Source organism: Pelodiscus sinensis, chromosome 2 (assembly GCF_049634645.1).
Source record: "Pelodiscus sinensis isolate JC-2024 chromosome 2, ASM4963464v1, whole genome shotgun sequence".
Lineage (NCBI taxonomy): Eukaryota > Metazoa > Chordata > Testudines > Trionychidae > Pelodiscus > Pelodiscus sinensis.
In genome coordinates this window covers 87,707,453-87,721,365 of record NC_134712.1, presented here as the reverse complement: position 1 = coordinate 87,721,365, position 13,913 = coordinate 87,707,453, and the positions used below count along the sequence as shown (strand labels likewise).

The 13,913-nt window shown below is 42.3% G+C and overlaps 1 protein-coding gene across 4 annotated transcripts in view; it reads right to left on the bottom strand.

Moving 5' to 3' along the window:
- Positions 1-13,913, bottom strand: part of CEP192 (centrosomal protein 192) — a 162,700-nt gene that overhangs the window by 134,001 nt on the left and 14,786 nt on the right. For all 4 annotated transcript variants that reach the window (XR_012901559.1, XM_075921011.1, XM_075921013.1 and 1 more), the window contains exons 4-6: positions 6,365-6,522; positions 3,407-3,456; positions 2,405-2,537 (exon numbers count right to left, since the gene is read on the bottom strand). Coding sequence is in view for 3 of the 4 variants with exons in the window: in XM_075921011.1 (XP_075777126.1) it covers positions 2,405-2,537; positions 3,407-3,456; positions 6,365-6,522 (341 nt within the window). In the remaining variant the exon portion in view is untranslated. The remainder of the gene's footprint in view (positions 1-2,404; positions 2,538-3,406; positions 3,457-6,364; positions 6,523-13,913) is intronic.

The following is a 13,913-nucleotide window of genomic DNA, read 5'->3' as shown; positions in this document are numbered from 1 at the left end:
CAGGGCTCTGCATAGCATTTCCCCAGCACCTGGGATCAGCTGGGAACTCTCCAGCTGACCCCAAGCTCTGCACACTGCACTAGAACCAGAGATCAGCTGCTGACCACGGGAGCGCCACACAAATGCCACGGTGGCATTTCAAAGGGGCAGCGCCACATGCAGCCCAGATATTGGCTCCATGCTGTGCTGCCACTTTGAAGTAACCCCTCTTCCCCCCGCTTTGTTGCCTCTGATAGAGGTAGCAAGGGGGGAGATAATCAAATAGTTGACTAGTCCTTGGCATCCTTAATATATAATAGGGAGAGCACACATAGAGAGTATCATGGGCTTTCGTGTGCAAAAGCAACTTCTTCAGATGAGATGAGCATCTCATCTCTCAAGATTATTCTATCTTTTTGGATTGAACAGTCACAGACATCCCAATTTTGGGGGCAGAAGCACAAAACTGGGCACTAGTCCTATTTCCTCTTACCAATTGATCAACAGTTGGAGGAATGTTTGGAGGGCATCTGAGGCCAAAGCTGACCTCCTCCCGCTGGGCATGGCTGGCCACAACTGGTCAGACAAGTCCTGTGAAGTTCCTCATGCTCCCTTTTAGGGATGTTAACTAGCAGTTAACTGAATAGTCGATTAACTTCATAAATTCTTATTGGTTACTCGACTATTCTATAGTCCCCAGGGGTTGGGCCAGCAGCTAGTGCGCTCCAGCCCCATTCCCGAGGAGCCCCCTGCCACTCCGTGCTGTTGCCTCTGGCTCCGAGACAGCAGCACAGGGTGCCAGGAGGGAGCCAGTTTGAAATCCAGCTCCCCTTGTGGACTGGCTGCCTATCACCCTGTATTGCTGCCTCTCAAAGAGCTGTTGACTCCCTCGTAAGAACTCTAGTAGATTAGAAAGACATGATTTCCCTTTACAGAATCCATGTTGACTTTTCCCCAAATTATATTTATCTATGTGTCTGACAACTCATCTACTAGCATTCTTTGAGGAGGTCAACAAAAATGTGGACAAGGAGGATCCAGTGGATCTAGTATATTTAGATTTCTAAGGTCCCTCACTAAAGACTCTTAAGCAAAGAAACTTGTCATGAGGTAAAAAGGAAGGTCCTCTCATGGACTGATAATTGGTTAAATGATAGGAAACAAAGGGAAGGAATAAATAGCAAGTTTTCAGAATAGAGAGGAATAATTAGTGGTATCTCCAAAGGGTCCAATCCTATTCAACTTATTTATAAATGATCTGGAGAAAGGGGTAAACAGTGATTTGCTGATGATACTAAGACCAAAGCAGATTGTGAAGAGCTTCAAAAAGATCTCACCAAACTAAGCTACTGGGCAACAAAATGAGAAATGAAATTTAAGGTTGATAAATGTAAAGTAATGAACATTGGAAAAAATAATCCCAACTACACATACAAAATGATGGGGAATAATTTAGCTATAATTACTAGAGAGATTTTGGAGTCATTGTGGACAGTTCTCTGAAAATACCCACTCAATGTGCAGTGGCAGTCAAAAAAGCAAAACAAAAAGTTAGGAATCATTCTCTCTTTTTTTTTTAATAAGACAGGAATCATTCTCTCTTTTTTTTTTTTTTTAAATAAGACAGACCATCTTATTGCCTCTATATGAATCCAAGGTATGCCCACATCTTGAATACTGTGTGCAGATGTGGTCATTGCATCTCAATGAGATATATCAGCATTGGAAAAGGTTCAGTAAAGGTCAACAAAAATAATCAGAACTGTGGGAGACATTGGGCTGAAGAAAGTATTTCATTGCATTACTGCATACTATCATGAAGCATGTGATCTAGGAGATACAAGTAAGGTTGGTGGAAATTTTACAAATTTCCATTTCCCCAAATTACAATTTAAAGTACCTATCTTAACATTTTTAGCATATAATATGGAAATATACTGCATACAAACACCTTAAAAGTCACACAACAGGAAATAAATTATTAGAAGACTTCAAGTGTGCTTTTAAATCTACAAGCTTAACATTTTCAGTTATGTCACAACCGACAGCTAGATCTAACCATTCACTGCACAGAGTTGCTTGAATCCACGTAAGTGGAATACTTTTCTCCTTAAAATTCACAGAACCAACAGAATACAGCTCACCATTTAACTTATAAACTAAGATCATGTCAATATCAAGCTCAGCAATGAACTCTCTATGCATCAATATACTAACCACCATAGGGTCACTGGGAAGTTTACCTTTGATTGTACAAGTTTTACTTATTTTAAGCACTTAAAAAAAACTGGCCTCCTAAATTTTAGAGGTACTTAATTTCCAAAGTTAACACTCCTCTTATGAAGGACTAGTAGTTAAAGTGGATTCATCTAATTAAAAACATTATCCACTACAAACAGGCTACAAGTTAAATTATATACTTTACCAGTTGAATTTCCTTCTAGGCTTGCAAAAGACAGCAGTTTTTCGTTTTCTAATAAACCCGAAAGACTTGCACTGAAATGGTCACTTAAAATGTCATCGTCCACCAACTTTTCTCCTGGTTCAGGTCCATCAATCTACATAAAAATTAAAGTATGTAAGCACTTAAGCATTCCCAACTGTGTAAGTCAGTAATTTACTAAAGAAAGTAACTTAAGCTGTTTAATCTGACCACAACTCTTCTTTCGCATTGCACTCTCACCATGAATTCTAGGTGTGATGCATCTTATGTTCTCCCTGTAGCCATCCCCAGAAAGAGTAACAGAGACAAGTACAAAGAAAGAAAGAAGCTTAGAAATAAGAGATGAAAATGCTCTCGACTATATTAAATATTTAAAGATTTGATCAGATGGAAATAAAAGAAAGCATTTAAAAATTTCCATGTGGGAAAGAGCCATTACTTCCATATCCCATACTGAAGCATGCAGAAGAGCTTCCTTAAACAGGGTTCATGATCTGTTAATTCACAACTCAAGCCCCTGTAGTACTCATACACTAAACTTACTGAAATGATTGAATTGAAATAAATTCACATAATTGAAAAGTTGATGTAATTTTCAGCTGAATCCTGTCAGCTAAAAATATTTTAGAAGTTCTGTAACACTGAAGTCTACATACATTTACAGATCAATACCATACCAAGCAGATGATTCATTCCAATGCCACTTGAAGACACTATCAACAAATACTGAAAAACAACAGTTCTTTGATGTGATTCATGTAAGCCCTCCTAAATAATAAATTTTTAGGTGTTTAAAAGCAATTTGTAGTCCCCTCTAAGAAGCTACACTGAGCCAGAAGGGTTTTTTTTGTTTGGTTGGTTGGTTCTCTTTTTATATAGAAAACCACACCACACACACACTTAACTTATCCCCTTATTTATGTTAATATTTTCTTTTCTTATTTAAAAAGTTCTTCAATTTTCTGGAACATGAAACACCTTTACCTTATTCGCCTTTTCACTTTGCAGCAGTGAACATATCCCAATGGACACATCTGCAATACAAGAGAATGTTATTTAAGAGCACATTCAATTTGTTCCTATATTACACTGCTAAATTTGTATATAGGTGGCCCCCCCACTTGCGACGTGATTGGTTCTGGGGGAAGCAAGTCGGGGGGGGTGTCGTTACTCGAAACCTCATTTACAATAGGCACCACACAACGTAGTAAATGTGAGTTGAGGACGTAAGCTGGGGGGTTTCAGCCCCTTCCGCACTTACAAAAATCATTGTAAGTGCGTGGGGTCAGAACTTGGGGGCCTCCTGTACTCATACTTTCCCTGCAAACAAGGAATAATTCTAATGGACTAAGGTTCTCAGGACAAGACTTATTTTTGTCAAGTATTATGTACACTTTATAGTACCATAAAATACCATGTGACAAAAATCTACATTTATAGATTTCACAAAATAACGGAACTAATCATTATTCCACTAATATTAAGAAACCCCAACAAAAAAAATAAGGCTGCATAGTCTCTGGTAAACAAGAGAATGTCTGCTCCACTTATAATCTATTGATTATCTAGATAAAACAGGGTAAGAGGAGAACAGAGGGTTTGAGTGGCTTGCTAAAGATCATAGAGAAGCTAAGTAGCCAATACAGAAATAAAAGGACAGATCTTTTGAGTCTTGGTGCTATATTCTAGCCATTGGGCCACACTGTTTCTTTCATCACTTGCAATTAGCTTGCATACATTACCCACCTATTGTATCAATTACAAAGTTTAAGATCTTTGCGGGCAGAGTCATTTATATCGGTCTTCATGCAGTACTGAGAACATTAAGGACCTGAACCCCAAGTGGAATTTCTAAGCACTAAACGTAAGGAGAAGAGAAAAAAAAAACAAAAAACAACAACTTTGCTCACCAATAATTTGCCATGGACCACTGCCTTGAAAAATTCAGTAATCCAGCATTTATTTTTAAGTTTTAAGTCTTAGGAGGTTACAAGATATTATTAAAAGGCATTGGTATCACCCTAATATAATTAAAGAATACCAAACAGCTAACTTTGCAAAGTTCCCAGTTCCAAAAAACTAAACACGCCACAAGTTTAGGTCAACATTTTTACAATGGTTACCTCTGGCTATAAAAGATGAATGCATATTTTAATCCAAGATTACTGCTGAAATCTAAAGAAATATGTTTTCAAGAGGAACTACAACAGCATAAAATCATTGGAAAAAAGTGGATTACCTGTTTAAGTCTGATATTTTTTACATCAGTATCTCCCATTGAATGGAGAAACAGGAGACTGACCTCACTATTGATACAATATTAATACTTATTTATTTTATGCATTACAGTGCAATTAGAAGGGTGATTGTTATACTTTCAGTGGGTCTGCTAACCATTAAAATTAATCGTGGTTATTTGCAAAATTAAAAAACAAAACAAAAAACAAAACCCCCAGACACATTTATACTAATCTAGTTCCTTTATAAAATGTTTGGACTAGTTAAAGACAATGAAAAAAAGAAAAAAATGTCCTTAAGGTTTTCCCTATTTACACCTAAAGGGTTCATATAAAAATTCAAAAGAATGTGTGTCAAACTCTCTCATTTTTGCCTTTTGTGCCAATTTATTTTAGGTTACAGTAGGTTTTGAAAAATGGGTGTAAGCTTGCTTGTGGTAACTGGTGCTTTATATAGACTATTTGATGGGAGTTTTAATTATAAAGACTAATACACACACACAAAAAGGACTCTAAAGAGAAACAACACTGACACTTACCAAACAATAAAACTACAAGGATAAAGTGGCTCCTAGAAGGAGAGCACTAAACTTTAATAATTTTTAAAATAAAATTATACTTCCAACTATTTAAAATTACCCCTAGCTGCTCTACAGCAGCTATGAGGAACACAAGTTTCCTCTCAGTTTTTTTTGTTTGTTTTTTTTTGTGGTATCCCTCAGTCTCCACACATGGAGCCAAAGTACAAATAGAAAATGTTATGGAGTTCCAGAGATTTAATAGTCACACGCAAATATTGGAAAGCTAATTAATAAAATACTGTCAAGCCATTCTTAAAGACCAAATTATTTATTACTATCTTGCTTCTCTTAGAACTCTATTGTTACTTCAAGGCAGCATGATTTTAGCAGTTGATAATACAAACCACTTGGAGTTAGGCATTAATATATCACATTATTTGAAAAACTAGACTAAATGTTCTTAGGCCAAAAAGCAAAATGTAGAAACCAGAGCAACTGAAGGGAATAGTCAGTAAATTCAGGTTAGAGTCGAAGAGAAAATGGAGAGGCAAATAAACAGTGTGTTTCATACCTGAAATTGCCATCCAGTAACGTGTCACTCATTTACTGACCATAGAAATCCAGTTTACCGGTAGCCTTCATAATGTGTTTCTAGTTTATTTTAAGACCTCAAACCCTAGATTTGTTACTGGTCCACTACTCTTGCTTTGCCTTTTTGCCTCAAAGTACGGCTAGACTACGAGTGTTTTTCTGGGATATAGGAAAAAACTCTTCCATTTTTTGGGGGGGAAGAGCAAACGTGCTCTTTCGGAAGCCTCTGTATTCCTCATTCTACAAGGAATAAAGGGGGGTTTGAAAAAGCATTTTTTTCCGATATTTGGCCCAGTCGATCCAAAAGGATCGAAAACAGCTACACAAAATGCAGAGCACATTTTGCGTACCTTTTTTCGGGGGGGGGGGGGGGGGGGGAGAGAGCGGCAGTGTAGCCGTACCCTCAGAGTTAGACTTAATTATAATTAAGTCCCAGGCCAAAATTTTCATTCTTCACGAGTCAATTAAAAACTCCCAATAGAGAGGAGCTATTCTTATTTATACCACAACCAAAAACTGATCATGGCATCAACAGGCAAACACCATAACAAAGATATAAGTAACATGGACCACAATTTCTCAGAGTTAAATACCTTCCAAGTGTTCAATTGGCAATATGTCAAACAACGTATCTTGACTGAGACTTGAACACTCAGCGATGGCATTCTGGTTTTGCTCTCTGTGTATTAAGCTGGACTCTTTCAAGCCATCAGGAATAGGGAGAGCATCTGTAATTGGTGCAGTAACTCCTCTAGAAAAAAAAATTGTAGACACTCTTAAGCCCAAGTTTGATCACATTCAACATACAATTTCTCTTATTTTATGGACACGTTTCTTTATTCCTTTAGACCCTAGAGTTCCAACACTGCTGACTAAATTACTCCCAAAAAATTGAAGAAGATGGTTACTCACCTTCTCATAAGTTGTTCAAATGTGTTGCTCATACCTATTCCAGCTAAGTGTGCATGCACCATATGCAAAGCTGTCGGAAGGTTTTCCCCCAAGCAGTTACCTGTTGGCTCAGCTTTACAGCCTCCCTGCTGTAACACCAGTATGGCACTCTGTATATGAGCCTACAGATCTGATTCTCATCACCCCACCATGCCCAGTTCCTTCTTGCAGGCTACTTCGACAGAGTAAACAGAATGGATATAAAATAGATGTGACCACCACATCTCAAAAACAGTTACAAGAAGATGAGGAAAGGTCTTTTCTTAGTGTGCTTGCTCCTATCAATTCCCCAATTCCCAACCTTTATCTAGCCAGAGGGATCAGAATCAACAAATCACTGACTGCAGTACTGCTGTGCCAAAAGCCACATCCTCTCTGCTCTGATGCACAATGGCACAGTATGATGTGAAGGTATTAATGGATGACCAGGTCACTGTTAGGGATGTAAAATCCCATTTAATTGGTTAACTAGTTAAATGTGATGTTTAACCGTTAACCAAGCAAGCAGGTGGGCTGCTCCAGCTGGGCTGGAGCACCTTTCTCCCTACTACCAGAGCAGCTCTGCCTGCGGTACACCCAGAACCTTTTCAGACTGGGGCTGCTCCTGCCTTCAGTGGGCCTCCCATGGACTGGAGCAGACTCTTGCCCATGGCAGGCAGGGAGCTGCTCCAGCCCCCACCCGTTAACTGGAACCAATAAGCATCACCTGTTAAGGATGATGCTTACCAGTTAACCTTTCAAATCCTTAACAGCTGCTCTGCAGATCTTGAGAATAGGGATGTGAGCTAGGAATACAAATGAAGAGGCCTATGCCTACATGCAATGTGGAGCACTGGTAGGCAGGGGGAGCGTTGCCAGACTCTACCATGTATTTATGGAAGCCATTATCCAAGAGTTGATATGCAGTGAGGAAATTGGCAGCCCTTTCACACATTCCACTATTGCCACATGCACTTGTAGCGGCTTCCTAAAGGTCTTAGTATGGTCACAATGCAAGAATTCTCCTAATGTTGAGAACAACTTTTGTTCTCACAGGCTTTTGTGAGGCTTTGGATAGTACACTGGCAGGAAGATATCCTGACTGGTGTGAAATTGAGACACCAGCTCCCAGATCTAGGAGAATAACACCCCCTGCATAAGAAGTTGCTTGGCAGAAGGGTCCCTGAAGAGGGATGGGCAAGAGATGAGGGAGGGTAGAAGTGGAACTGGATAGAACATCCCACCTCTGCCATTCAGAGGACCCAACAGTCCAAGGTGATATGGGACCATACATGTTGAAAGTGGGATTAACAGTTCAGGAGGGGAAGGGGAAATCCATAGCGCTGACCAATAATCTGTCTTCAGGCACATTTTCAAGAGGGTTGTTTAGGCCCTGAAGGGGGTTTCACTGGGCATATCTTGGGCACCTAAGGGAGTAGTCAGGTTTGGGCCTGAAGGAATAGAACTTCTGCTCCATGGCCTGCAACTTGAGAACAATGTTCTACTGGATAGCCAGGGTATGCATACTCAGGGATTTCATGGTGTTTCTGGAGTCCTTTAAAATGTGCAGATTAGAGTTGTTGTGCTTTGCCAAGAGGCCAATGCTATCTAACAGAAAGCTCTGGATAGTTTGCTAGACCTCCAGAGGTAAGCAAGAGGGTTGGAGCCAGGTGTTGCAACAGACAGCTATCCTGAAAGAAAAGGCTCAAGCCGCAGAGTCTGCTGCATCTAGGCATGCCTGTAGGGAGGCCCCGACAACCACCTTGCTATCTTGTACCAAGGCAGTAAACGCCTAGCAAGATTTCAATGGGAGGAGCTCTTTGAACTTGAGAAGGGAGGCTCAGGAGTGTCAGTCACACCTTCTCAAGATGGCTTATTCATTTTCTATCCTGAGCAGTAAGCCCCCACTGAAATACCCTTTGTGTCTGAATAGATCAAGGAGTTTAACAGCCCTTTATGTTGGCACTGGGGTCTGTGCCTCTCACGTTTACCATCTCCACCACTGAGGAACACTGTGGAGGGTGGATGAACAAGTATTCAGAGATATTGATGGAAAAAATATTTGTGCTCCACCCTCTTGGCCAAGGGGGAAATGGGGGGGGGCGTCTTCCAAATGGTATTAGTGCTCACTATAATTAAAACTACACAAAGTAAAGACATGCTTGATAGATCCTCTGGCGCCAATATGTCGTCCTGCTCCACTACCTCCTGCACTTAGAGGTAGAGACTCAGGACCATCCTACAGAACAGTTTCTGCAGTGCTCTATAGTCCATGGGGACAGAGAGAGAGCAACACTGATGTGACCAATCACCACCCCACCAGAAGAGGGAGAGGAAGACAAGCACAGTGGTGGGGCTGTGTCTTGTGTCCCCCATTCTTGTTGACTTGAAGCAGGACTCAGCGGAGCCTCTGGAATAACTACTGGTAATAGGGCAGATGGAGCTGGACGCAAAAGGGGGTGGCTGATCACCACCTCCCGGGGCCCAGATTTCTGATAGTTACAAGAGGGGTCTTTTAGGCAAGGTTTCTGGGCTTGGTGGAAGGCCCAAGGAGTCCAAAGTTACCATGGTGGAGGCCACTGTTGTGCAATAGCTTCTCACATGGATCTGGGCAACACAGGTTCAGATGTATCCAGAGTTCTGGAGGCTGCCACAGAATGTGACAAAGCTGATGAGCAGGATGGCCAAGGTGGGTCTGAGTAGCATTGGATAACCATTTCCCAGTGAGCTGTCCTGCACTGGAGTGGATACTGAAGCTGAGTTCTGCTCTGGGACATTGAGTGGTGCTGCGATGTTAAGCATGTCATTGTGCAGTTGTTCCAACTGGTGCTGTCAATGGAGCAGTATTAGGTCAGGGAACAGCAGTCACTCAGACTGCACCATGAGTTAATACTGCAACAGAGTGATGCCCTCATCACAGACAGTGCTGTGTGGTTGGCCCTTGTGATTCAGATGCAGGGTCTGCTGCCTAAAGGCACCATCATGTGGTAGCAGCTCAACTATGGGATCTGTATTGCGAGTCAGACCAGTGCTTGAAATCTGACCAGTAGAGCTCGCGTAATTAGTGCTGGGACTCCAACCAGTGTTGCAAGCCCAATGCAGGTGCAGGCAGTGCCAACATTGCCTGCTTGCCTCTGGATGACATCTAGCAGAGGGGAAGTGATGGGCTGTCCCTGATGGTGGGATATTTCTGCACTGTCATTTCAATTAGACCCACTGTGGGCTAAAAGGTATCCGGGGTGGAAGATGTAACAATTTCCTCCACCTCTACTTTTGGAGAATCCAGCATGAATAGCTCAGAAGGTCTGTGGCAGTGCAGTGCCCTATAGCGTGGATATAGGGGGACCTTTCACTTGCAACATCCTGGACTGATGACAGTACAGTGGTAGTCTGTGCCAATGGAAATCTCTTCACCATCTTTCTGTTTAGTGAGGGAGCAGGAATGGTACTGGTACACTGAGGACTTAAGTGCTGGTGAGAATCAGTGCCATTTCAGAGAACACTAGAGGAGTGGTGTGGATCAATGCTTTCTGTAACTGGTCCTATCCCTGCTGGGGCCAAAGGGACAACTCCATTACAAATGCTTAAGACAAAAGTGCTGCTCCTTCCTCATGTAAGGATTAAAAGCTTTGCAGATCCTGCACTTCTAGCACTGGTGAGATTCCCCAAGACACTGAAGAGAAGTCATGGGGGTGGGGGGTCATCTACAGGCACAGGCTTCACACATGAATTGCAAGGCTTGAACCCCTGAGACTTGGACATGTCCTAAGTCCCAGAGGGAATGCAAATGAGAAGGAGCACACGCACGCATGCACACTACAGACAAATACTAGGAACAAGATATCCAAACTAAAGGACACGAGGGAAAACCAGGAAATACAGATTTATACAACATGTCCAGGCATCCTTAGCTGTGTCGCCCACCATGTCTGAAGCTAGCAATATTCTCCGGGAATCATCTGATTTCACTGTATTAGGAAGGCGTGGCTATTAGAGATGTGACAGACTAGTCCACTATCCGACCTATTAGAGATGTGACAGACTAGTCCACTATCCGATAAGCAAATGCTTATCAGATAGTTGACTAGAGTGTCAAGTAGTTGCTTCCCCCTCTTGCTGCCTCTATCAGAAAGAGGAAGCAAAAGTGGTCGGGACAAGGGGATGCTTCAAAGCAGCAGCGCTGCATGTAGCCCTGGGCTAGACCCTGGTCTCCACGCAACACTGTCACTTTGAAATGCTGTGTGCAGCCCAGGAAGCTGGCCCAGTCTGCACATACTATTTCAAAGTAGAAGTGCTGTGGGGAACCTGGGGTCTGCCACTTTGAAACACCATATGCAGCCCAGGGTCAGCTGAGGACTCCCACACTGCCCCTGGGCTCCATGTGGTGCTTTCGCCTTCCAAGTGTAGCAAGAGCCTTGGGGCTGTTGCTACACTTCAAAGGCAGAGGCACCCTTATCAACTAATCGAATAGTCAATGCAAACTGCATCAACAATTCAATTAACCAACTAATCTAGATGTGACATCCCTAGTAGCTATTGAGCTGTGAATGTGTATCCATGTACGTAGTTAGCCAACAACCTGGGCTCGTCTGTTAACCCTTACGGTTACACTGGCCACCCCCCTCCATCAGCTGCTGGAGACTTTGGGCACAGGGAGCCAACTGAGCCACCTGCCCCCACCAAAGAGGCAGCAGTGGGGCGGTAGGAACCAGTTCCCCGCAAACACCAGCTCCCACCTGCCCTGCTGCATGTTAACATGTAATCATTTAAAATTTCAGCAGTTACAGGTTTACAAAAATGAATGAATTTTAACATCCCTAGTGAGTGTATTGAATGATAACCTGAAGTGAAGAGGAGGCTGTAGCACTCTGGAGGTGTGAATGTGCATCTCCCTTAACCTGTGTGTAATCAAAGAAAAGAACATGAGTATCATGCAAAATGAAGAATGTGTCTCATTGCTGCAGCATGTAAGCTGTGTCACAAGCAAGGGACAAAGGAACTTTTTCAAGGGGATTGTCAACAATTACATAGGAAGTAAGAGCAGACTTATTTACGTGAAGGTTCAACTCAAGTACAGTGTTGAATGCCACTATGTCCATAAGGGTGAAAGGATTGCAGGGGGAACTAATGGAATTCTGAAGTTTAACAGAAGTATAGGACTGCAGAGAGGAGGTCAAGTGCACAAGTGTAGGAACTCCCTGTTCAGGAGAGCAAAGAAAGAAAACAATTATGCGTTATACACCAAAACAATGCTTAAAAAAAAGCGCAGTTTAAGTTCTGTAGATATATACATTTATTTTATATTCCACGATTTTCACAATCCGAGTCTTGGGAAATGAGCTATCACCAGGCAACCATAATGGTGTATTACAAGGTTTGGTGTTTATTTAAAAAAAAAAATGTTATTGGCAGGAGTTGGTGAAAATCTAGGCACACAGTTCAGATGCTCCAGTGGACAAGTAATAATAATAATATCTAGTCCTTACAACATAGTCTTTTATCAGTAGATCTTACAAAAAAAGGGGAGGGGTAACAACTTCTTAAGTTGTCCTTATGAAGAAGAGAAAATTGAGGCTCAGAGAGGTAAAGTCACTTGGCCAAAGTTACCAACAGGCACAGTGGCAGAGACAGGAATAAAGTCCAGGGTTTTTTATTGTTCTCTTCAGTAAGCCACCCCCTTATGCAGGAGTGGGGAACATTTGTTGGGTCCAGGGCCACTGACCCACAGAAAAATCAGTCAGGAGGCTGCACACAAGTGAGAAGCGGAAAACCCCAACCCTCATTGTGACCCTTGACTGAGAAAGAACAAGACACTCTCCCCAATACCCTTGTACACCAGAGCCTGGGGGTCCCAACCTAGTACATGTTGTGTGCTCTAACCCCAGGGAAGCAGAAGGGCAGCTGAAGCGCCAGCGTGGGCTCTCCAATGCTGGGTTTGCCCAAAGCCTCGGGGGCCAGATCCAGGCAACCTAAGAGCTGTATCCAGCCCCCAGGCCGGAAGTTCCTGCCACCCCTGCTCTTTTCTGATTTGTAAGTGTCCCCATACCCTGTTTGCTCTGTTGTAGTGAAATGCATATAATGGTCATGCTTGAAGACACTTGGAAATCTGTAACTGTTAAAAAAAGCTGGTAGAGAAGTTTCAGACATAGTCTATATCCCAATAAATAGTTACTATAACCACCAGATAATTAATTCTAAGCATGTGAAAGCTGACTGATGCCTCCCCTCCTTCCCTAATTCTCTCAATGCATACACGCACCTTGCCCTGTCTTTCTTCTTCTCAGTTGGGGACCATATCAATGAGGGGTTTTTTTGGTTCTCCCATCACTTTGTGGCCCCCAACCCAAAAAAGTTTCCCCGCCCCTAGACTACAGCCAAACTGTAGGTGTTGGTCTCAGAAAGAGACAAATACCTACAGGATCTTTATCAAGCATTCTTAAAAACTACAATAGCTACCCGGAAAAGTCAAGAAACAGATTGATCAAGTCAGGCAGATACCCAGAAGTCACAGCAACAGAATGCCATTAACCAGTACCTACAGCCTGCCCACCCACCCACCCCCAACTAAAACCTCTTCTAAACATTATCAAGGATCTATAAGCTATCATGGATGATGATCTCTCACTCTCATAGACCTTAGAGGCAGGCCAGTCCTTGCTTACAGAGAGCTCCCCAGTTGGAAACATACTCTCACCAACTCCACATCCTGCAACAGAAACACTAATGTAAGAACCTATTCCTTCAACAAACCCTGTTGCCAATTCTGTCCACATACCTATCTCAGTGACACCACCACAAGACATAACCACATCAGCAACACCATTAAAGCCTCATTCATTTGCACACCTATAAATGTAATATATGCCATCATATGCCAACAATGCCCCTCTGCCATGTACAGCGGACAAACCAGACTGTCTCTACACAAGAGAATAAATGGACACAAATCAGACATTAAGAATACAAAAACCAGTGGGAGAGCACTTAAACTTCCCTGGACACACTGTTTCTGGACATGCAAGGTGCCACTGTCAGGCTAAAAAAAACTTCAACAACACGCTGCACGGAGAAACTGCTGAGCTAGAATTCATATGCAAATTTGACACCCTGAAACAAGGTTTAAATAGGGCACATGGAATGGTTCTCACGTTACAATAGGTAATTTCCCATTCAGATAGTCTCATCCACTCTATATGCCAACTAGCCTAAAAA